At 46.7% G+C, this 25,944-nt stretch overlaps 1 protein-coding gene across 5 annotated transcripts in view; it reads right to left on the bottom strand.

The window, feature by feature from the left end:
• Positions 1 to 25,944, bottom strand: part of TENM4 (teneurin transmembrane protein 4) — a 632,564-nt gene that overhangs the window by 94,400 nt on the left and 512,220 nt on the right. For all 5 annotated transcript variants that reach the window (XM_088668429.1, XM_088668426.1, XM_088668427.1 and 2 more), the window contains one exon: positions 528 to 674. In XM_088668429.1, coding sequence (XP_088524555.1) covers positions 528 to 674 — 147 coding nt within the window. The remainder of the gene's footprint in view (positions 1 to 527; positions 675 to 25,944) is intronic.

Raw genomic sequence — 25,944 nt, 5'->3', positions numbered from 1 at the left:
CCTATATGAATCAACCCGGACTCTTGTGTTCCTCCTCCGAGGCCCTTCTTTTGTGTGCCTCCTCCACGAGAGGCCCAAAGGTTGGCAACATAAGAATAGGGGCCTTTTCTGCAGTGGCTCCCCATTTGTGGAACGCTCTCCGCCAGGGAGGCTCGCCTGGTGCCTTCATTATACACCTTTAGGCACCAGGCCTCGGTCCGACTAACAGTCCACATCCTGTGCATGACCATGAGCTTAATTCCAGAAGTGTTTGCTTGAATGCAATAATTTATCAAGCCAGACCACTGGCCCACCTAACTTAGCATTTCTACACTGACCAACGGCAGCTGTCCATGGTTTCAGACGGGAGATGCCCCAGCCCTCCCCGGCGATTCCATCGATCGAAGCCAGCAACTTGGGCACTGCCTGGGAGCTACAGACTTTTGCCATTTGGGGACATTCAGGGACACCCCACCCCTCCGATTTTCAGGATGGTGCAGGCCAATGCGGACTGGCAGTCTGACAAACCACGTTGGTGGGTGACTTACCTCCGTCGTTGTCCTTCCCGTCGCCACACGCTGTCTCCATGGACGTGTCGCAGCCGGCCCCTCTCCAGCCCAGCTGGCAGACGCAGCGCCACCCATTCATGTCGAGCGTGCACCTGCCATTGCCGTTGCACAAGCCGGGACACCCCTCTGGAATGGCAGAAAGGGAAATAACAGTTCCATCGTGCCAGGAAGCCATTGGGAAATTAAATCAGGGTCGGGGAGTGAGAGGAATACACAGCCTATCTGTTGTGTCTAGACAAACAGGGACTTGCAAGGACTGTGGTTAACGGTCTTCCCTTGGAGGATCTTCCCAGGGCCGGATTTAGGTTTGACGAGGCCCTAAGCTACTGAAGGTAATGGGGCCCTTTATATGTCCAGCTGTCCTTTGTCAACAACAAATGGTTGCTATTTTTGTGTGTGTTGGATATATGCTATATGGTAATTTATGGACCTAATAAGTATCTCAAGCCATTTGCAAATGTTGCCATGCAACCAGTCCATGCAGAATGTAGGCACCCTATATATAGAAAGGAGCAAACCTTTCTATATTTTGGGGAGCAGGCTAGCAGGCAGGGCCCATGACTTACATCAGCGTTTCTCAACCGCTGTTCCGCGGTACACTAGTGTGCCGCCAGACGCTGGGTGGTGTGCCACGACATGCCGCGGCGAGAAGGGCGATTTGCTGCCTTGTCACGTGCCGCCGGCCTTGGGCAGCCCCCCCCCCAAAAAAGAGAGAGAAGAGGCCAGGCGCTGCAGGGCGCTCCGAGCGCTCGGCACTTTGGAGCGCTCCGCTCTGCAGCCGCCGGCCTTGGGCAGCAAAAAAGAAAAGAAAAGAGGCCAGGTGCTGCAGGGCGCTCCGAGCGCTCGCCGTTTTGGAGCGCTCCGCTCTGCAGCCGCTGGTTCCAGGCACCGAGGCGGCAGGCCTCGGGCAGCCCCCCCCAAAAAAAGAGAGAGAAGAGGCCAGGCGCTGCAGGGCGCTCCGAGCGCTCGGCACTTTGGAGCGCTCCGCTCTGCAGCCGCCGGCCTTGGGCAGCCCCCCCAAAAGAAGAAGAAGAAGAAGAAGAGGCCAGGCGCTGCAGGGCGCTCCGAGCGCTCGGCGCTTTGGAGCGCTCCGCTCTGCAGCCGCCGGCCTTGGGCAGCAAAAAAGAAAAGAAAAGAGGCCAGGCGCTGCAGGGCGCTCCGAGCGCTCGCCGTTTCGGAGCGCTCCGCTCTGCAGCCGCTGGTTCCAGGCACCGAGGCGGCAGGCCTCGGGCAGCCCCCCCCCCCAAAAAAGAGAGAGAAGAGGCGAGGCGCTGCAGGGCGCTCCGAGCGCTCGGCACTTTGGAGCGCTCCGCTCTGCAGCCGCCGGCCTTGGGCAGCCCCCCCCCCAAAAAAAAGAAGAAGAAGAAGAGGCCAGGCGCTGCAGGGCGCTCCGAGCGCTCCCTGCTGCTACAGCAGCAGCAACAGCAGCCGGTTCCAGGCCCCTCTGGCTGGCTGGGGCGCTCGGTGGTCTCACTCTACAGGGCATGGAGGTATGTCTTATGGAGGTGGTGTGCCTCGTGATTTTTTTCATGGAACAAGTGTGCCGTGGCCCAAAAAAGGTTGAGAAACACTGACTTACATCATAGGAGCCTACACAACAGAAAACACTCTTGTTGTATGTAGGTTCTATTTTGTTTTTTATCTTATATTTTGGAATTGTCCTTCCAGGGTTTTTTCCCCTTCAATTTTTTGGGGCCCCCCGAGAGTGGAATCCTAAACTATAGCTTGTTTAGCTTATACATAAATCTGGCACTGGGTCTTCCACTATAAAAGGAGGTATGCACCATTTAAGCCAACATTTCTTTTTTAAAGAGGGCATGCAAGCATCTGAACCCGATTTGTGGGTGGTTGGACATGCATTCAAAATGGAAGGTATCTGGGAATGTCCTCCCCCCCCCTAAAAACAACAACTTCTTTTCTCATCTCCAAATGGAACAATTCGCAAATTACTATAACAAACATAAAAGAAAGATTATACCCTGCATCAATTATACTGCAATTTTTCTTATTCTGAAAAAAACATGCGGAGGATCCATTTTCATTAACAGAAAACACTTTTGTTCGCTTTGCTTCTTTATGCCATTCATATGCCCACCAATTTATCCATTTACATTATCTCTCTTCTTAGCCAACTATTTACAAAAATAAAATAGAATGCATTCTCTCTTTTGAAAAACCTACCCCACAAAGCGACCGGGATTATCCATTTTTTGCTTCGGCATCTTCGTAAACAATTTCGTTACCTCCGTTATAACGGTATATTTTAAATAATCTAGTAATAACCGAGGAAACAAAGCGCCAAGTATTTGAAAAGAACTGGCAGTGACGGATTTATTGACTGCTGGGAATGTCAACAAGGTATTAAACACAGGGTTTGTCTTATCGAATTAATCATTGATCTGTTCCAGCGTGTTGCTCGAGTCCTAATTTTGAGTACCTTTTTGTCAGAGCAAATCAAATCAAAGTTAAGGCAGGGCCTAGCGTAAATTATACTTCCAACGGGCAGGGTTACCCACCCCCCGTTTTTAGCAAAATAATTGCAGACATCCATTTTCATTATTAAGCTTCTTGTATTTATCGTTGGCGAATTTCAATCTGAGTGGAGATCATCAATACGACATAACGATTCAGTACATTTATCCTTTGTCTGCAGTCTTCAGTCATTATCCTGTTTCCATTTAAACTTACAACCAGATCTTCCTGAGATTCTTGTAACTTGTATTTTGCCTAGAAGCATGGTGTGCTGGTGCTGTGTCCCTCCTCCATTCCCTGAGTGCATAAATTCATATTATCTCAGACCCTCCAAGTGTCCTGATTTTCCAGGGACAGCCCTGGATTTACAGAAGCCGTCCCAGTTTCTGATTTGATCCTGGAATACCCTGCTTTTCCATAGGACATCCCTATTTTCATCGGAGAAACGTTGGAGGGTATGCTACCACAGGAGAGTCTCCAGTTCTCTCAATTTTAGTTCATTGGAAAACTCCATATTTGTCCTAAGCACCTCGTAAGAGTGTGGCTAGATCACAGTTCAGGATAACTATTTCTGCTCTCTGAAATAGCTTTGGTTGGCTAGCATACCCAAACTAACTGCAGCAGAAGTATTCTTATTATAGATGGGGAACCCGTGGCCCTTCAAGATGTTGTTGGACTACAACTCCCATCAGCCCTGACCATTGCCCGTGCTGGCTGGGGCTGATGGGAGTTACAGTCCAACAACAGCTTCTCCATCCTTCATTTGTGAGTCCCCTACTTCCTGCAGCAACACAGTGACACTTTAGAATTCAAGGGGAATCTCTTGCAGGAGAGAATCCCATGACTAGAACGTCCGTGTTTGAATGGACCTTGGGTAAGGAGACCCAAGTGGGAGTTTTTACAAGTGTGGTGCCAAAACCGAGCAATCTTGAGGGCTCGTCTGTTAGCACAGATGAGCACCACCTGTTTAGCACAGTAATGTGAGGGATAATGGACGAGCGGTGAGCACAAAATCCATGGTGCAGGAGGGCTGCAAGACTGCTAAGCCAGGCCACTACTAATTTTTGAAAAGGAGGTTGTTTGAGCCTTGCGATTAAGCATCTTCTCTCCCTTCACCTCCTTTAGCCATAGCTGCCAAGTTCCGGCCTGAGAAATAAGGGACTGGACCGGAAGTAGCGCTGCCGCCATTTTGGAACTGGGCGGAGCATGCTCAGAAGCTACTTTTGATGCTGCTCTGCCCTGTTCCAAAATGGCCACCGCACCAGAAGTTGCGCTGCAACCATTTTGGAACTGGGCAAAGCAGCATCAAAAGTCGCTTCTGAGCATGCTCCGCCCAGTTCCAAAATGGCCACCGTGCCAGAATAAACTGGGGAAAAACAAAAAATCCGTTTTTTCGGCTGGGGACAGCTGGAAAAATGGGGGTTTCCCGGGGAATACGGGAGACTTGGCAGCTATGCCTTTAGCATGCAATGGAGGAGAAGTCTGGTAACATCTGCTTCCAGGTTTAAATTAAACACAGTTTGTCATTGTGTTGGAACCAGGGTCTGTGTAGTTTTAGCTATGGTTTTCTGGAACACAGCAGGATCACAAAACATGGTTTCGCCTCGGCTCGTTTCTGGAAGCCATAGTTTAAACTAACCACAGGTTGCCCTTGACTAACCATAGTTCATTTAAACCTGGAAGCGGATGCTTCTCATTATCTTCCGTGGCACACAGAAGAGGAGGAGAACAAGAAGCATGGGAGAATGGGGCAATAGGAGTACCAAACCAAGAGTCATTGTTTTCCCATGCACAGCTCTTGCCTGACATTCTGGCACAAATAATGAGTGAAGCTACGTTTGGGAGGGTGGAAGCAAACCAAACCAGTTGCTCCACATATACAATGACATTTTCCCTCTTTCTGCCAAGGCTATTTACTCAGATTAGCGAGTGATTACCTTGCAGTTTTTAGAGACTGGTAGCTGGAATAATCTGCTGCTAATGATCTGGGCAATTAGAGCTCTTTAATTAGTCCCAGTCATAACCCTCCTATTTCCCTCAGAAGGCTCCTTCTAGAGAGTTGACTTAGAGATTAAAGTTGGATGCTGAAGGAGCTTGGGTGGGAGGAGGAGGGATTAAAATTGGTTTCCTTCCTTGCCCACCCAGCAAAAAAGGAAGAGGGGATGCCCGGCTGTGTTTCTCCCTTCAGATTTTAGTGGGGAAGGAAATGCTTCCAGATGGGCAAAGATGGACACAACTGGAATCATCTTTTCAAAATCTCTGATAACTTGGTTGCATCCCTGTCCGCAAATCCGGATTACTTGGTTCTCTAGTCTACACAGTATGTTTTTTTTATTTATTTAGACCCTTCACCCTCTGCTAGTCTTTACATTGGGGGAGAAGTAAAACTGCTGTGTTAGCAGCACTGAAGGACACAAGCCTGGGCAGTGTGTCTGGAGGTCCTGGGCTGCCCAGATGACAAGACCCCATTGCTAATGGGGTCCAAAGGAAAGCACAGCAAAACGCTTGGCACCAGCTCGGTGGCAAGAGTTGCTGGAAGGAGGCATACAAGGCGCCATTCAACTGTCTTAGGAACTCCACTCCAGATTTGGGTAGGGTTTACTCCTTGGCCTTTTCGTCTTCTGAAGATATCTTGCAAGGCAGTGGAGGTTTAGGATCAGAGCTATTCTTCTCCTAGATAGGCTACCTTCCCAGTTGGATGAGCCCCATCTGCCCCTCACTTCCCTCTACGGCAGGCACCCCCAAACTGCGGCCCTCCGGATGTTTTGGCCTACAACTCCCATGATCCCTAGCTAAGAGGACCAGTGGTCAGGGATGATGGGAATTGTAGTCCAAAACATCTGGAGGGCCGAAGTTTGGGGATGCCTGCTCTACGGCATCTGCAGAAACCACCTCGACTGTTGGACCCACTCTTGGTCTCGTCTGCTCAATCTGCCATAGCCTGGCCTCACATGCGAGGGAAATCCCTAACACACTGAGGGTTTGAGATCTCTCTCGGCTGCCCTCACCTGGTTTAGCCCCACCCCCACCCCCCATTTATGTCTGTGCAAATCAACTCTTTGATTCCTTTTCACACCCTGTTAGCACACACAAGTCACAAACTTTTAAAGCAGAACTCACTCACGCGGTGACTCTGTGAACACTCACGTGAAGGGTTAAACAGAATCACAAGCTTCAGATAATTCTCTTTTTTAAAGTATGGGGCAGTTGTGAAAGTCTTATAGGAGTAGAAAATATTTTCACTTACCACCTGGTCTCTCTCTTAAAAAACCCCTTTAATTAATTAATTTATTGCGTTTCCTTTCCATGTTTCTCCTCCGAGGAGCTCCAGGTGGCGTAAAAGGTTCTCCTGCACCTCAACTAATCCCCAGGACAACCCTGCAAGGTAGGCCAGGCCAAGAGGAAGCCACTGGCCCAAGGTCCCCCCAGTAAGCTTCATGGCCAAGTGGGGGTTTTGAACCTTGCTTTCCCAGGTCCTAATCAGGCACTCTAACCACTACTCCAAACTGGTTTTTGTATGTCTTGAGAAGATGTGGCTGAATCTGTGGGTCCCCCCCCCCCCCGAAGCTCAGTGTGCAGCAAAGCTCCTCTTTCAGCCTGCAATTGTATCTGCTTTCAACCCCCTTTCCTTCGATGTTTGCTGACAGTACAGAGTGATGAATCCCTTACTGAGATGATGTGTATGAAGTGCTATGTACACGCTGCATGTATTTGTCACCAATCATTCCACCGTGCGACCGGGTTGAGTATAAAGATTTTTGCAGAAACCTCGTCTGGCTGCGTGGAAGGAAATGCAAACTGGCTCCTGGCCACTGCGACTGAGTTTGGAATTTCTTCAGCCAAGGGCTTTGCCCCAACGAACCCCGGGGAGTGCAGTTTTCTGAGCTTGCTGACAACCTGACGCTCGAGACCTGCCTTCTCTCTCCCTCAAATGATTGCAGTTCCCACAGTTAGTTCTCGGGGGGGGGGGGTGAGGGGATGGATATTAAACCAATTCGAGTCTCTGGCGTAGATAACGCCCAGAAGATTTCGATTGCCTTGCTGGTTTGGATTAGAGCAGACCAAAACCAACAGAGTCTCTCCCTAGCTCAGATCAGAACGGCTGATTGGGCAATTCCAACCGAAAACGTGCTAATGATTGTTGTTGTTTAGTCGTTTAGTCGTGTCCGACTCTTCGTGACCCCATGGACCATAGCACGCCAGGCACTCCTGTCTCGCACTGCCTCCCGCAGTTTGGTCAAACTCATGTTCGTAGCTTCGAGAACACTGTCCAACCATCTGGTCCTCTGTCGTCCCCTTCTCCTAGTGCCCTCAATCTTTCCCAACATCAGGGTCTTTTCCAAGGATTCTTCTCTTCTCATGAGGTGGCCAAAGTATTGGAGCCTCAGCTTCACGATCTGTCCTTCCAGGGAGCACTCAGGGCTGATTTCCTTAAGAATGGATTGGTTTGATCTTCTTGCAGTCCATGGGACTCTCAAGAGTCTCCTCCAGCACCATAATTCAAAAGCATCAATTCTTCGGCGATCAGCCTTCTTTATGGTCCAACTCTCACTTCCATACATCACTACTGGGAAAACCATAGCTTTAACTATACGGACCTTTGTCGGCAAGGTGATGTCTCTGCTTTTTAAGATGCTGTCTAGGTTTGTCATTGCTAATGATTAGGAATTCCTAAATTCCTAATTCTGCTCATGTGAGCAAGTAAGAGTTATGGAAGCTGGAAGCTACGGCAAGTGCCAATCTCTCCGCAGTGTGTTGTAAACGTGAAGGTTTACGGCAAGCACGCTTGCTTTAACCTGCTGCAAACTTTATGGGAGGGCTGGCTAACCCTTGGACTGGGGGCCTGATCTAGCCCCCAAAGGCATTTATTCTGCCTCTGCCCTCCTCTGATTTCAGTGGTAGAAGCATAGAGAAAAATAATGTAAAGCAGACACAGTGCGGGTGGGGGGGGGGGAATGTCCCCACCAGTCATCATATGAATCATCTGATGAGCAAGTGGGTAAACAGAGACAGAAGCAGACCCTTGTCTCTTGAGCTAACAAAGGATACTTAAAAGGCGTGGTGGTGGAAGCAACATAAATAAATCCAGGGGCATTTCATTCATTCATTCAGTTAAGGGAAAACAACCTAGCAGCCACAGAGATGGACAGCCCTCCCGAAGCAGAAAATTTGGCAAGGGGCAGTAGCCTTTGTCGCAAAGTTTCTCTGTCCCTGAAGGGCTAATTGGCTTGCAAAAGCAGTTTTTGCTCGTTCCTGGGGATTAGCGTTCTCCCCTGTTTGCAAGCATGATTTGACCCTCTCTGCTTCTTGGATGTCCAAGAGAGGCTGCCAAGAGGGAGAGGGTCAAAAACCTGATCTGGAGGGTTTGCTGCCACCGAGAAGTCGAAGTCCACCACCACGTGACGGAGAAGGGAAAGGCGGTGACGCCTTGCAAAGAGGGAAATGCATGTAAATTGGGCAGGGTATATGAGTTGAGCATGTTCTGCTGAGGTTAAGGGGGCCGAGTTGTAGAAGATCACGGAGGGTTAGGTGATAAATGGCTACTGGTCACCAGGATCTTCCAGGATCAGAGGAAGGCGGCCTCCAAATACCACTTGGTGGGGAACAAGAGGCAACATATGCGGTCGTCCTTGTGCCCTGCTTGTAGGCTACCCAGAGACATATTGCTGGTCGCTGTGGAAAACAGGATGCTGGGCCAGGCAAGCTCCTGCTGTGATTCATCACAGCTTGTAGTATATTCTTAAGATGGGTATATTCTCATACTACACATTGCAGGGAGCTTCTGATCCTCAGGGTCCCTTCCAACTTTGATGTTGTTGTTTTTTAGTCATTTAGTCATGTCCGACTCTTCGTGACCCCATGGACCAGAGCACGCCAGGCACTCCTGTCTTCCACTGCCTCCCGCAGTTTGGTCAAACCCATGTTCGTAGCTTCGAGAACACTGTCCAACCATCTGGTCCTCTGTCATTCCCTTCTCCTTGTGCCCTCCATCTTTCCCAACATCAGGGTCTTTTCCAGGGACTCTTCTCTTCTCATGAGGTGGCCAAAGTATTGGAGCCTCAGCTTCGGGATCTGTCCTTCCAGTGAGCACTCAGGGCTGATTTCCTTCAGAATGGATCGGTTAGATCTTCTTGCAGTCCATGGGACTCTCAAGAGTCTCCTCCAGCACCAGAATTCAAAAGCATCAATTCTCCGGCGATCAGCCTTCTTTATGGTCCACCTCTCACTTCCATACATCACTACTGGGAAAACCATAGCTCGAACTATACGGACCTTTGTCGGCAAGATGATGTCTCTGCTTTTTAAACTTCCAACTTTACAATTTTATAAAAGTGTGCAGATCAGATCTTCAAGCAGGAATACTCACTCCATGGGGCTGAGGCCTCTTCAGTCCCCTCAATATCTGCTGAAACAGGACTCGGCCTGCCCAATCTTGAGGGAGCAGAAGGTCCCTGGGGGGATGCTTCCCCGAGCTGTGAAGCACTGGGTCATGCTGTGAGGACCAGCGCGGACTGCAGGCCGAATGTCGCCTCTCCCGATGCGACAGTCAGCACGCACGCGACATCAGCCCCTCCCCCTGCCACTGTTAGGCACACCTGTGCCTTCAAGCAAGACTATAGAGCAGTGTTTTCTCAAACCTAGGTCCCCGGCTGTTGTTCGATTACAACGCCCATCGTCCCTGACCGCTGGCCCTGCTAGCTAGAGGTGATGGGATTTGCAGCCCAACCACAGCCGGAGACCCAAGTCTGAGAAACGCTGCTGTAGAGAGATTCTGGGTCGATAAGCTTTTCAGGTGCTGCAAAATGAAATAAATAAATAAAACAAACTGGCCTTGGAGAAGGAAGGCCTCGTATTCAGGAAATGGGAAGCAATTTCTCTCAGGTGAGACCCACCTAATGCATCTACAGTATATCCTCTCACACCAAGGAGTCCTTATGGCGAGAGATTTGATCTTTAGGGACTTGGGGAGATGGGTTTCTGATACGTATGCCTACTGCATTGTGATCCGCTTGGCTGCTCTGAAAGTTCTGCGCATCAGACATGGACCCCGTCTGCACTATAAAATTTAAGCAGTGCTGTACCGCTTTATACAGCCATGGATCCCCCAGAATTACCCTATAGTTTGGCTGAGAGTTGTCATTCCCTTCACCGAGGTGCAGTCCCCAAATGTCCCTGGGAAGAGGGATTGAGTGTCAAACCACTCTGGGAACGGTCTGCGAGGAGAACGGGCGTCTCTTAAACTCCCGGCACCCTTAACAAACTGCAGTCCCCAGAAGTCTTTGTGTGGATGCCATGACTGTTTAAAGAGGTATGAAACTGCTACAGAGGCATAATGCACATGGGACCCTTGTCTAGAAAGGCTGTGTTTTTGCACACACTCAAAAAATGTGCTGCCTGATCAGCTGAGGGAAAGCTTTTTTTAAAAATTCAATTGCAAGTTGATTAATCTAACAGATTAATCTACCAGCAGCGCGATCCAAAGCACGTTTGCTCAGAAAGTAGCCCCAGTGAATTAAATGGGATATACTTCCAGGTTCGACTGCATGGGGTTGCAGGCCTACGCATTGATAGAAAGGGGAAGCGACCTGGTTTTGCTGTGTGTCCAATAACCTACCATCAAATGCTTTTAGTGGGGCAGGGGGGCTTCTTAACAGCACCCTCCCCACACACCAGCGTCACAACTATGCGCAGCAATACCACTGCAGTTTCAAAAGGATGTGCTTGTCCAAGTCAATCAAATCTACTGCCATCGTGACAGCCATAACAAGAAAGCATTGCTGCCTGTGGCCGCTTGTATATAATGTGCATAATTAGCAACATGTTTCGAAATGGCAGGCAATACTCTCCAGCATATATGTATCTCTCTCTCCTGCTGCAGCTATAATTCCATAAATTAAATTAATAAAGTGCGGCTCCTAACCCAGGAGAGTCTTGAAAGAGGAAGACTTACTTTGGAGCAGTCTTTTTTACGGCTTTCTTTGGGGTGGTGGTGAGAAATTTTAGAAAGTGTGTGGTTTCGAAGGCTGAAAACAAAACCTCGCTTAAAAAGCACGGGGGCCTGAATCTCATTCTCGCATAATTTTGATGGATTTATTTGAAAAGCGGCTCTCTACTTTCTGTTTGTGAGTACAGGCGCCAGCTTGGTTGTAAGCCAACATTTCTCTCAAGTGGGGATTTGGGTGGATTTTGTGTTGGGGTGTGTGTGCGGGCACACAAAAGCAGTGGGAAAGCTTCCATGTTTGGGGGCTTTTTCAGCAATAGAGGCTAGTTCATTAGTGCAGAAGTTCATTAGGGAATGGTTCACCAACTTCAGTGGACCCTCACCTGGAATACTGTGTCCAGTTCTGGGCACCACAGTTCAAGAAGGATACTGACAGGCTGGAACGTGTCCAGAAGAGGGCAACCAAAATGGTCAAAGGCCTGGAAACGATGCCTTATGAGGAACGGCTTAGGGAGCTGGGTATGTTTAGCCTGGAGAAGAGAAGGTTAAGGGGTGATAGGATAGCCATGTTCAAATATATCAAAGGATGTCATATAGAAGAGGGTGAAAGGTTGTTTTCTGCTGCTCCAGAGAAGCAGACACGGAGCAATGGATTCAAACTACAAGATTGAAGATTCCACCTAAACATTAGGAAGAACTTCCTGACAGTAAGAGCTGTTCGGCAGTGGAATTTGCTACCAAGGAGTGTGGTGGAGTCTCCTTCTTTGGAGGTCTTTAAGCAGAGGCTTGACAGGCATATGTCAAGAATGCTTTGATGGTGTTTCCTGCTTGGTAGGAGATTGGACTGGATGTCCCTTGTGGTCTCTTCCAACTCTATGATTCTATGACCCTCAGCCAGGAACTGCCTGCCTGCCTTCTGGCTTATTCATCAGTAGTTAGATCTGTGAGGGGCAGAGGGGGCTCATCCACCTGCGAAGGTAGCCCATCTAAGAGAAGAGAAACTCTCATCCGAAACCTCTGTTGACTTGAGGGATATCTTCAGAAGAAGCAAAGGCCCTCCAACACAATAATGCTCATATATACCACAAAGAACTCATAATCCACTTACTCTCAGCAACCAGACACTGGAGAGACCTGTGAGGAGTAAGCAAGGACCGATGGTACCAAATAGTATGGGAAACAGCCTTACTAGAAAAATTAACCAATAAGCTGAAACTGACACGGGGACAAATAGAAGAAGACGGCTTCACCCCGGTATGGCTCCCCTTTATCACATACACAGCCCAACAAGACAATGACAAAAATCCACCAACAGCATACAAATCAATATGGCTAACCTGTTCCAAAACACCCACCCACCCCACTCACACACGAAACAAAGACCACCACACAAATGAATACTCATACCCTAGGCCAGGCATCCCAAACTGCGGCCCTCCAGATGTTTTGGCCTACAACTCCCATGATCCCTAGCTAACAGGACCAGTGGTCAGGGAAGATGGGAATTGTAGTCCAAAACATCTGGAGGGCCAAAGTTAGGGGGTGCCTGCCCTAGGCCAACCCCACACATCTCTCACCACCAAAAGGAACACAAGCGAACAGCAGAGAACCTGCACAAGCGACGCTGGCAAAAAAACCCACATATATTAAGTAAAATTGAAACATCGTCACCCGACCCCACCCCCATCTTTCCCCCATCTACCTCTTTCCCCCCTTTCTTCCCAATGTCTCAACAAATGAAACTGATTTGTAAAAATGTTATGAGAGATACTGCACGTATTTTTGTGAATCAAGAAAATCCTTAATAAAAAAAGAAGAAAAATAAAAAAGAAGACGATGAAGCAAAGGGATTTGGCCCCCGCTGAATTTTGCTGCAGTCAAGATTACTAGTTTCAAACTGAAAACCAAGAGGCTTCGTACATCAAACACACTCACCTGTGTCTTCACCTCTTGGGCCTTATTATTATTATTATTATTAACCACATGCTGATGCAGTAATTGCTGCTATTCCCCCTCCCCCACAATAACTTGGCTAGGTGGGAAGGAGAGGTGGAATGCGTAGGATAGAGGAAACATGGATATGACATGATGCAGGTTGCAAAAAACAACAACATTCCCCCTCCCTCAGCCTAAATGCCTGAAAAGCAGGGCTTTTCACACATTAGGTGAGAGCGCTTGTGAACATGGAGAAAAGATGCCGTCTCATTTATTGACTTGGGGGCGCGTGCAAACAAATGGGGAGGGTTGTCTACCTGGGTTTCAAACACAGAGACAAACGAGGGAGAAAAAAGAGGAAAGGAAGACCACCGTACCTTTCACTACCTTATCCAGATAGTGAGCTTGGGAGATAAAAGACAGGACATGTAAAGTAGGGTTGAATCAAGTGCAGTACAACTTAGTACGAGACAGTGCAGAAGTGTTACAGAGGCGCAGGGAAGAAGAGGAGGAGGGTCAGAGGTTGGGGAAGGGGGAAAACGACAACATCAGCAGCAGCAGCAACAACAACAACAGGAGACCGAGCCTTTGTTACGGAGAAGCAGAAAAGTGGCAAGGAAGGAAGGAAGGGAAAGCACCAATACCCTCAGTCAAAGAATGGCGGAAAGGTCTGCTTATTTATTCTGGGTGCTGTGAGTAATAAGGTCAGAATAAATGGCAGGCAGCCTGAAGGTCCTACGAGCCTTTTCGCGGCTATAGCAACCTCTTGCCACGGCCGCTGCTAAATGCATTCCTCCCCTTGCCTTCCTCCTGCCTGCCTATCACTCATTTAGAGGGGATCAACAACGCACGTGGCGCTTTATGGGGTGATGTAAAGCAGAAAAGACTAGCCACCAGCTCCAAGGAGCTAGGAATCCAAACGGCGATTCCTTTTCTCCGCAATTAATAGTTTGCGCAGCGCCATCGTTGTACGTGCTGCTTTACGTTCAGCAGTACCAGCAACAATGCCAGGCCTCTCCCGCAAGGAGCTTACAATCTAGCTTCCTGCCAGTTTACTGCCGGAAGCCCACTTTTAGTTTTTAACCTTTCAATGATCCACATGTGACCAGCATTTCATAAGAGACAAATAGCTCAGCTGGTTAGAGCGTGGTGCCGATAAGGCCAAGGTTGCAGGTTCGATCTGTTAGGTTTTTCCTTTAAGACTGATGTGGTCAATGGTGCTACACAGAGATGTGTGTTTGTAACCTTGTTCTGAATGATAGCACACCTGTGAGCTTTTGCTAATTTGAATATTTGAAGGTAGAGTTTGCTTACTGTAATGTGATTGGGTAATTGACTATTTTGAATTCTGTATTTAAGCAAATGGTTCATGGGTGTGGTTGTGGTGATGTATTGTGAAATGAGAGGAAAGGAGTAGAGGAGTGTGGTGTATATAATTGTAAATAAAAGCAAGCAAAGAAACTGAGGACTTTGTTATTTCGTCGACCCTGCCGCTGTTGCCACTCAGTTGGTGCGTATTTTGCCCAACATCCGGTTATGGGCCCAGGAACTGCGCATGGGTGTTTGAACTGCTTGCTAAGAGGGCTGCGAAGCTGAGCTGTCTGCCAGTCAAAAAGGAGCTGGAAGTATATCCAGGATGGATGACGGCGAAAAGATGGCGCTTACCTTTCCTCAACTAACTGATGGTAATTATAGTCTTTGGTCCTTTAGAATGAGAGGGTTACTCGAATGTAAGGACCTGTTTGACTACGCCACAGATGACCCTCCTCAGATAATTACCCCTGAATGGATACGGGGGGATAACAAAGCCAAAGCTTTTATAAACTTAGCAGTGTCCGACCAGCAAGTTGTGTATATCAGAGATAAAATGTCGGCTAAAGAAATGTGGGAGAGTTTGGCTGCGGTCCATTTGAGAAAAGAGTCTGCGTCAGCCTTGGCGTTTTACCGCCAGCTTTATCAGGCAAAGCTGCAACCTGGCGATGACTTGGCAGCTCACCTGAGACATTTACAAGAAATCAGGTTGGAGCTTTTGAGAAGAGACGTTGTGGTTCCTGTTAATCAATTTTGTTTTATAATCCTCTGCTCATTAAACAAAGAGTATGATGCAGTCGCAAGCCAGCTTGCTTTGGTCCCTCCTGACCAGCTGAGTATTGAAGGTGTGACTGCAAAACTGATGGCAGAGCTGGACAGGCGAGATGCCTCAATCATGCAGGTTCCCAAAGAGCAGAATGTGCATTCAAATGACTACAGGGATGTTGTAGCTTTAAGAGCCAACAAGAAATGCTTTGCCTGTGGCCTTTTGGGACATTTTGCTTCGGAATGCAGAGCAAAGAGTAAAAAGACTTCCTCTAGGTCGCAAAAGGGACACACAGTCACTCAGGCGTGGAAGCCTTCACAGCGACCGCAGCGAGGTAGTCGACCCGAGCCGAAAGCATTCTTTGCAGAACCACAGCCTTGTGAGGTTAAAAGAGGTAACTGGGACTTTTTCATCATCGATAGTGGCGCATCGCAGCACTTGTGCAGCAATCGCAGTCTCTTCATAACCTACACACCAGAGACTGGAAATGTGCATTTAGCGAATGGAATAGTTTTGCCCTCACTTGGAAAGGGTACTATAAAACTGCATAGTTTGAATATTACTATATCAGATGTTGTTTATTGCCCTGAATTGTGTGGGAACTTATTATCGGTTTATCAGTTTGCACGTCAAGGTGTTAGAGCTAAATTTACTGAAAAAATGTGCCGGTTTTATCGGGCCAATAAGCAGGTTCTCTATGCAAAACAGACTCATGGGCTTTACAGGCTCAAGTTTCACTCCTCTTCAGGAGGAAGCAATAGCTGTTGTGGTGTAGCCAATAGGAGCATGCACGGGTTGGCAAATTGCCAGCCACATAAAAACTGCTTACATGAAGCTCACCGCAAGCTTTGCCATAAAAACTTTGCAGATGTTTTGAAAACACGGGATATAGTGCATGGTCTAGAGATTAAACCGTGTAAATTTTACATGAACTGTCTGTCATGCTGCAAACATAAAATTAAGGTGGCACGAAAGGGCAAAAGCACTATGAGAGAAGTAGCAGAGCCTTTTGAAAGGGTTCACTGTGATCTAGTAGGACCATTGCCAGAATCACTTGGAGGGTCCCGATTCTGGCTAACACTTGTGGACCAGAAAACCAGATATGTTTGGACATATGCAATCTCTAAGAAGTCTCAAGCACTAGAAATGTATAAAAAGTTTTGCAACTGGGTTAAGACTCATTTTGGTAAAAATATACAAAATCTGTACTCTGATCTTGGAGGTGAATTTATGTCGCAGGATTTTGAAGAGTTCCTAAATGCGCAGGGGACAGTACACCAAGTGTCCTCACCCAGGAGTCCCTGGCAGAATGGGATTGCTGAGGTTGTTAACAAAAACCTACAATCTGGGATAAAAACAATGCTCCATGATGCTCAACTTCCTGATAGCTTCTGGGCTGAATGTTTGAGCTGTTACACGCATACAAAGAATCGATCCTATCATTCTGCATTAACAGTAACACCTTATGAAATGCTTTTTGGAAAGCGTCCCAATCTAAAGTATTTGTGTGTTTGGGGCAGTGATGTTATGATGCATTACCCAGCTAAAGGGAAGCTGCAGGAAAGAGGTATCCCAGGTAAATTTATGGGATATCAACAAGGGAATTATCGCATTTATTTACCAGACACAAAAAAGTTTCACCTTACCCGTAGCATTATACCTTCAGTACACTGGGATGGTGTAGCTGAGTTTCAAGATAGTGATGGTCTAAAAGAAATATCCCCAAAGAGTACAGCTGATGCTAACGAGCAGCCAGTTGATACCGATCCTGACAGTAATCAGTCAGAGATTGGAGGATGTGAGTTTAAAGGGGAACAAGAGGCAATGGACAACTCAGACCATACTTTAAGTCCAAAACCCTCTACTAGCCGTATTTCTGAAGTTTTGGAAGGAAATTTAAAAGCTGACAGTGAAAGTTTACCAGAGCTTAGGCGCTCCAGTAGGATAACTAGACAGCCTCAGCGTTACATCAATGAACAACAGCTACAAAGGCAGAAACGACAGGAGCAGTTGTTTAAACGTAGAAATATTGCTACTGTTGATGAGGAAATAGAAGAGGAAGTTGCAAACAATGTATATTGTAACCAAGTTAATTTTGAACCAAAAAGTTTTAAAGAGATACAAACCATGCCAAAGTCACAAGCTCAACAATGGATAAAAGCAATAGATTCTGAGCTTGCATCTCTAAATCAAAATAACACCTGGACTTTTGTGAAGCAAACACCTGATATGCGGGTCATAGACTCAAGATGGGTGTTCAAAGTAAAACTCAATGATAAAAATAAAGTAGTGAGATATAAAGCTAGGTTAGTAGCAAGGGGTTATCAACAATTGGAAGGCATTGATTATGAGAATGTGTTTTCTCCGAGTGTGAAGTTTGAAAGTTCCGGATGGTGTAGATGCTGCACCTGGGGTAGTTTGTAAATTAAACAAATCTCTGTATGGCCTGTATCAAAGTGGCAGGAATTGGCACGAAACTTTAAAACAAACCTTGATTGAATTTGGGTTTGCGCAGGGGAAAGCTGATAATTGCATTTTTACCAAACAATGTGGTAATTCTGTTGTCAAATTGGCCGTTTATGTTGATGATTTATTATTTTCATGTAAACATTTAAAGGAATACCAGTTGTTTCTTTCTCAACTTTGTAAACGCTTTGATGTAAAAGATTTGGGGAAAGTTAAGAATTACCTGTCCATGCAAATAGACAGGGAAGCAGATGGTTCTTTTGCTGTACACCAAACTGCAAAAATTAAGGATTTAATAGAAGTACTAAATTTGGAGAACGCAAAAGGAAAAGAAACCCCATTAACATGTGGATTTACTTTTACTGAAGAGGATGCACCTTTTCATGACAAAACACTTTACAGGTCGATATTAGGAAAGCTGAACTTTATTCAGCGCGTGTCCAGACCAGACATATCTTTCAGTTTTAATTTTCTTTCCACATTTGTGGAGAATCCAACCAAGCAGTGTTTTCGAGCGTTAAAAAGAGTGGTGCTTTATCTTAAACACACGCTGCATTACAGGTTACATTTTAAGGCGCATAATGATACAGGGTTCGATATTTTTTGTGATGCATCTCATGCGTCTGAACATTTCAAATATAAAGGTGTGTCCGGTTTTGTTTACAGATACAATGAATGTCCATTTGAATGGAGAACGCGCAGACAGCATATAATTTGTATGTCAACCACAGAAAGTGAACTTTGTGCATGTTCTGAAGCCATAAGGGACATTGAATGGTTTTTGCAGTTGTTTGCAGACCTAAAAATACAAGTAAAATTACCAATACCAGTGCACATTGATTCCCAAAGTGGAATAGCCATTTTGACATCAGAAGGCAATACCCAACGTACCAGAACATTACGGTTACGCTTGGAGTTTGCAAAACAAATGATTGATGAAAAAGTGATTACTTTTGAATACGTAGCTGGACTAGAGCAAATAGCAGATATTTTCACAAAAGCTTTGCCAACAGCTACACATCTTAAACATACACAGAAGATGCTGAATGTTACTGCTACGCATCATTGACCAGCAGGGGGTTGTTAGGTTTTTCCTTTAAGACTGATGTGGTCAATGGTGCTACACAGAGATGTGTGTTTGTAACCTTGTTCTGAATGATAGCACACCTGTGAGCTTTTGCTAATTTGAATATTTGAAGGTAGAGTTTGCTTACTGTAATGTGATTGGGTAATTGACTATTTTGAATTCTGTATTTAAGCAAATGGTTCATGGGTGTGGTTGTGGTGATGTATTGTGAAATGAGAGGAAAGGAGTAGAGGAGTGTGGTGTATATAATTGTAAATAAAAGCAAGCAAAGAAACTGAGGACTTTGTTATTTCGTCGACCCTGCCGCTGTTGCCACTCAGTTGGTGCGTATTTTGCCCAACACGATCCCCGTACGGGACAACTGCATTGCAGGGGGTTGGACTAGATTGTACTCAGGGTCCCTTCCAACTCTATGGAAATGTGAGGTGGTAAATGTGTGCCAAAAGTAAAATCGGAACAGGTGGGTCATGAGTGCTTCAGTCCTGAGACAGGAAAGCAGCACAGAGTCTGAATATTCTACCTCTTCCCTAGAGAGTTATCAGCACTAAAAAAAAAAAGGAAAGGAAAGGGAAAACAAACAAACAAACAAACCCTGAGTGTTCTGAATTTTGACTGACCAGCTGTCTATCACGGTGGTCACAACTGGTGATGTCATCTCGCAACCCAGATACTGAGCGGACCCTTCAAAATCTCTGCTAAGCCAAGGGAGACAAACTTTCTCCCCTCCACCTCATGGCTGGGGTGGTCTCATCCAGGTCCCCGGCTAAAAGGTGGCACACATGGACCAAGGAGTGTGGCCACCTACGTGTGTGTGTGTGTGTGTGTGTGTGTGTGGAGGTGGCAAAGTGGTAGATGAAATTCAGAAATAAGCGAATGACATGGGCCCCTAGGCCAATTTATGGCAAAAGCAAGAGAACGTTTTGCAGGGTGTTCTCTAGTTGTCAGGCAATTCCACCCCCCCCCTTTTGTGCTTGCGCTCACTGTCTCTTAAGAGGGGCGTTGAACCAGGGTGCCCCCCCCCCCCCGGCACAGCCTGAAGCCAACTGGTTTGACATTGGGGATTGACCTCGCTGAAGGGGCAGGGCAAATACCATGACGATATAAAGGGACTCGGCAGAAGAAAAGAGAGTTTAAACGGCTGGCTTAAGGTCAGAACGAGAGTGGCGAAAATATCAAAGCAGCCCCCGGGAAATTTAGACGAAGGGGTGACTGAACAGCTCCTTTTCTTCTGAGCAGTCAACAACTTCAGAAGTGGGCACAGCGGCGGCTGGGGCTGGGGCATGCTTCTGGGGAGGGCTGGGGCAGATAATTTGGGCTAAAGCTCTCCTTTGCTCTCATCCTGCCGAGCTCCTTGCTCTTATTTATAATGTTATCCAAGAAAGGACTGGGTAGAGCTTGCTTCTCCAATTTGGGCAGCATTCCCACGCTCCTTCCAATCCTGGCTCTCAAACGACTCCTTGTATTTTCCATTTATTCTTTCCCCAGCCCCTCCTGCACTGGCTCGGCAAGACCACCCAACTAGAAGGGTCGTAACCTCCCAAAGAATATTTTTGGCGCGACCTCAGCACACACACACACACACCCGCTTTAGAGTCTAGACACTTAGTATGTCTAAACGGGCAGGCGGAAGCACGAGATTCGTATTTGCAAGCGAGAAGGTGAGGAGATTGATGACTTGGCTCCAGGATGGGACAACCTCAGCAGCCGTCTGCCTGGCGGTTCAGAACATTCGCTCAAGGATAAAGGAGAACGGAAACTCCTGGGAACGCCCTCAGGAGGAGACGCCCAACAGCTTCAGAGCCTCATCCAGGCAACCCAGGTTACCTGGGTCACCACCGCAGTTTCTGGGAGAAGCTTTGCTTTTGCAGCAAAGAGCCAGGCTGTGGGGCCCACAGAATAACATGGTGCAATTCTTGGTGCACCGCTCCCCTTAAGGCTGCCTAAGGTGGGAGATTGCATGATTGGATGCTTCATCTGTTGGGATCCACAGAATGCTGTGTGAAATAGTAAGTCTGCAGGCCTGAGTGTAGTAGTAAAGTGAAACTGGCTGATGCAATACTTTCTGTAGAAGTGCTGGGTCAGAATGACTCAGCAGTAATGTGCTGTCAGTTGATTGGCTGCCAGAGGTTTAAAAGGAAAACCTTTCCTGCAATGATTGTGGTGGTGTTGTAGAAGGGTGTGGGTCAGTGAGAGGTTTAGAGCAGGCATCCCCAAACTTCGGCCCTCCAGACGTTGTGGACTACAATTCCCATCATCCCTGACCACTGGTCCTGTTAGCTAGGGATCATGGGAGTTGTAGGCCAAAACATCTGGAGGGCTGCAGTTTGGGGATGCCTGGTTTAGAGAGTGTCTCAACTGCTTGTGTATGAACTGCCTGTAGATATTTGTATATAGCTCACAATAAATATGCTGCACTAAAGAAACTGGAACTCTTAACATCTCTGCTAAAACGCCGTGAAGGAATTCGCGACATCATCATCATCATCTGCCCAGTCCAAATCTGGTTGAAAGGTATAGGGAGTAATAAATGGATAACTGTTGGTATTAAAGGGTTAAGTTATACTAGTCGCTCTAAACACTGAGCAGCTGAACCTAATTAAACATCCGGGAATGTTTGACAGCCTGTATAAATAGTCAGTTCCTTGCAAGCGTTTTTTCTCTTAGGAGCGGTTTTTTCTCTCAGTAGTGTTATCTCTTAGTTTTGGTTGCTGTGTGTAGGAGTGATGCCTGAAGTTTGTGCACTGAGGCACAGTTTTGTTTAAGTTTTTACTTGGCCAGAGATGAAGAATGTCTGCCTTATCTCCTGGCTATGTTTTCTAAATAAAGCCTTTTGAGTTTGCAACCTGCTCCAGAGTTCCTGAATTAACTCTTGCTGACTCACCTTACTCTTTGCCGCTGTGCTAAAAAAGCTCTGCTGAAAGGGAAGATTTACGTCTGGAAGCGTGACTGGACCGGTAACTTTGTTTACTTAAACACAAGCTAATTAAAGCTTATGGACAGGTTATGGTCAGTGCGTGAAAAGAGATAAGGTTTGAAGTCCAGAGTGATTTATGAAAGGACTGGAGCGAAGCCAATAAGAGGTTGCCAGCAAAGGGGAAAGCAGAAAAAAAAGCAGCCAAAAGAAAGCAGCTTGAGTCCTGCAATGTGCTGAAAGTTTTAAAAGAGGCACTGTGCAGTTTTGAACTCGCTGGAAGACGCCTGCCGGAGCCACCTCATTAGCTAGCAAGCAAGCAGTCTACAAGTGTGTGAGTATTTTTTTCCTAAACCCCAGGGAGGATGGCACAGCCCCAGGAAAGTTTTATAGTCCCCTTTTCAAGGCTGAATGGGAAAAATTGGCAGGACTGGAAGGCCAGGGTGAGGGTCTGGCTGCAAGCTAAAGAGTTATGGGACTGTACACAGGCATCTCCTGTGGAGGCTGCAGAAGACGCTTCAGCAGCAGACAGGGCGATAGCTGCAGCTGCAAAGAGACGTGATCGTAAAGCTCAAGGTCTTTTAACGTTAGCGGTGGGCGAGGAACAAATGCCTTATGTAGCTGAGTTACAATCCACGCATGAGGTCTGGATGACCCTGGAGCGGTTAAATTCCAGAAACACTGCTGGGGCCAGGATCCATGCCACGAGGACTCTGTTTGAGTTACGTCTGCAGCCGGGAGCATGTGTGAAAGAGCACATTGCCAAGATGGTCTCTGTCTTTAACCAATTAAGACAACTCAACATTCCTTTTACACAGGAGCAGCAGTCATATATTTTGTTGTCCTCTCTTGATAAAAGTTACCAGACTCTTGCTCTGACTCTGGAATGCATGAAAGCCAGTGACTTAACGCTGGAATATATTTCATCTAGACTTGCTGATGAACAGGATAAGAGACAAAGAGAAAAAGGCTTGTATGAAAGGGGAGGCTGTGCTGTGCCCAGGAGTGGGGGTGCAGAGCCTGAGAACACAGTGAATGCCTTTGCAGTTAGACGCTGCTACCGCTGTGGTTCTCCCTCCCACTTAATTAGGAATTGTCCACGTGATGCAGGCCAGGACAACTTCAAAGCCGTTGCCCCTAGTTACCAGATAAGGAGTTCCAGAGGACGGCGGAGACGAGGAGGAGGGCGTGGCCAAGCCCACAGCTCACAGCACATAGCTTCAGCTATGGCTTTAAGGGGAGCTCGTGACTGCAAGAGTGATCAACGGTGGATTATTGACAGTGGTGCATCCCATCACCTGGTGGCGCCATCTAGTGTTCGTTTGAAAAATTGCAGGCAACTTCAAACTCCAAAAATTGTCAAGATGGCTGATTCATCCACGCGTTCTCTAGGATCCGTAGGCACAGTGTTCCTGAGCTGTTTGAACACAGAAATTGATGCCTATGTGCTAGAGGGGATGAAAGGGTGTATTTTGTCTGTATCAACACTTGACAGAGATGGGTTTAAAACTGTGTTTGAAAGTGGGTTTTGCACTATTTCCAAGGATGGTGTGTCTCTTTTACAGGTGGAGTGCAAGAATGGACTATACAGCTTTGAGACTAATTCTGATGCAGTTGAACAGGTCCAAGCTGGCTGTATAAACTCTCCCACTCATGATTATTGCGTTCATTTTTGGCACAGGCGTCTCGGACACATTAACTTCCAATACGTTAAGAGACAGCCTGAATTATCTGAAGGGTGTAAGCTAAACAAATGTACAAAGTTTTTGGATTGCACTGCTTGTAAAAGTTCAAAAATTCACAGGTGCAGCTATCCCAGGTCAGATAGGAAATCTGACAAAGCGTTTCAGCTTGTGCATATGGACTTATGTGGTCCGATGCCTACCGCTAGCTTCGGAGGTTCGAGGTTTGCGCTTTGTCTCTCAGATGACAAGACAAAGGTCACATGGTGTTTTCCAATTAAGACAAAAGGGGATGCTGCTGAAACAGTTAAAAATTGGGTTCAAGCAGTAGAACTTGAATTTGGTACTAGAGTCCTTGCTTTTCAGTCGGACCGCGGTACGGAATTCACCGGGTCTGTGCTGCAAAATTTCTTTAAGAAAAAGGGAATTAAGCATCGTCTGTCCACCCCTTACTCACCCCAAGAAGGGGGCGTAGCCGAACGCAAAAACAGAGTTTTGCAAGAGTTGGCAAACTCCATGCTGTACGATGCGCAGCTACCTCAGAGTTATTGGGCGGAAGCTTGGACGACGGCCACTCATGTTTTGAACCGCGTTTATAATTCTGTTATAGACACCACGCCATATTTTGCTTTATATGGCAAGAAACCCAAAGTAAATTACTTTAGGGTGTTTGGATCTCCAGCCTATGTTCTCATTCCAAAAGCGTTAAGGAGAAAGGGAGGTCCAAGAGCAAAGAAACTCATTTTCTGTGGGTACGAACCATGCTCTAAAGCTTGGAGGTTCGTGAATCCAGATGGGGATACTACCAAAGTGGTCATCAGCAGGAGCGCTGAATTTTGTGAGCAGTCCGGTTGGACTCGCTTGCATGGTAACCCCGATATTTTGAGGGATGATTTAGGAATTCACACTGGAGAGGAAAATCCAGAGGGTGGTGAACCAGAACAGGATGATGGTGCACAGGGTTCAGATGTAGACTCTGACCATGCACAAGGAACATCTCCTAAGGCAGAGAAGCCTGAGTCTAGGAGTGCTCCGACATCGCCCACAGGTAGACCTAGCAGGCAGAAAAAGCGCAGCAGGTCGCCAACAACGCCAAGCCCAAGGGAATTATCTAAACGAAGGTCTTTATCCCTAGAGGCGCATCCAGATTTAAAGTCTGAGAAAGGTTCTGACAGCCAACAGTCAGAGGGGGAACAAGAGGTGGAATTGCGTAGGTCCAAACGCACCACAAAGGGCAAACCACCAGAGAGGTTTAAAGTGACAAGTGTATATGTGAATTTAGCCCAATGTGAGCCAGAAAGCTACACAGAGGTACAACAGCTTTCAAGCTCAGAAGCTGCAAAGTGGCAGGAAGCGATGGAGAAAGAGATGGCTTCTATGAAGTCTCTCGGTGTGTTTACATCCACTGAACTTCCTAAAGGCCAACAAGCAGTGGGATGTCGATGGGTATATCGTATAAAGCCCACAACCACTGGTGAGCTGCAATACAAAGCCCGACTAGTTGCCAAAGGGTTTTCGCAGCGCAAAGGCATACACTATTCCCAAATCTATGCCCCTACTGCGAGGTCAGAGACATTAAGAATGCTTTTAACTTCTTCAGCTAAGAAGGGAAACAAGCTATTTCATTTTGATGTCAATGTGGCTTATTTGAATGCAGATTTACAGGAGGAAGTGTATATGATGCCACCGCCAGGTTTTGAGGGAGACAAGCCAAACCAGGTCTGGCGTCTACACAAATCCATCTATGGGCTAAAACAATCTGCCCGCAACTGGAATGTCTGTTTGTCTGATGCTCTAGAGAGCATGGGGTTCAAGAAGAGCATGGCAGACGCATGTCTGTACTTAAAAAGTGCTGGTTGTAAGCAAGAAGCGGTTCTGATATTTGTTGATGATCTATTGTACTGTGGAAAGGATGATAAATGTGCACAAAAGTTTGCCACAACACTTGGGAAAAGGTTTAAGCTAAAATCTCTAGGCACTGTATCTGTGTATCTAGGAGTTAAAATACAGCAAGATGAAAAAGGAAGTTATTGGCTCAGCCAAGAGGCTAAAATCCAACAGTTACTAGAAAGATTTAAAATGGATAAATGTGCTGGTGTAAAAACCCCAATGGAATTAAGTTATGTAAAAGATGCTCAAGCCGAGCAACAAGCAGAGTTCAATAATCCTGAGGTTTACCAGTCAGCAATAGGCAGTCTACTCCACATTGCACAGTGGACTCGGCCTGACATTACGTACGCTGTGAATATGTTATGTAGACAAGCTGAAAAACCATCCACTCATGCTTGGCAAGGAGTAAAAAGAGTGTTGCGATATCTCCAAACTACCAAAAGTCTTTGCCTAAAACTGTCAGCAGAGGGCAGCACAGAACTTGAATGCTGGGCTGATAGTAGTTGGGCAGATGCTGGACAAGATAGAAAATCAGTTTCAGGAATGGCTATAAAATTTGGAGATGCATTAATTGGTTGGAGATCGCGAAAGCAATCACTCTTAGCTTTAAGTTCCACTGAATCGGAATTCAATGCAGTATCTGATGTTTGCAGAGAACTTGAGTTCTATAAACAACTGGTTCAGGAATTGTTTGGGGAATGTCCTCTACCCATCAGAATATGGGAAGATAATCAACCTTGCATTAGATTAGCTGAATCAGGACAATTCAAGGCACATACGAAACATCTTGACATCCGTTATCAAAACGTTTATCAAAGTGTAAAACAAGGTTTGGTAAAGCTACAGTACTGCCCGAGTAAAGATAATCTCGCAGATGGTTTTACAAAAGCATTAAGTTTGCAATCACATCAAGATTTCTGTTCAGGTCTGAATT

The sequence above is a fragment of the Zootoca vivipara genome, chromosome 4 (genome assembly GCF_965207765.1).
Source record: "Zootoca vivipara chromosome 4, rZooViv2.hap1.1, whole genome shotgun sequence".
Taxonomy (NCBI): Eukaryota; Metazoa; Chordata; class Lepidosauria; order Squamata; family Lacertidae; genus Zootoca; species Zootoca vivipara.
This window is presented reverse-complemented; position numbering and strand designations above follow the sequence as displayed.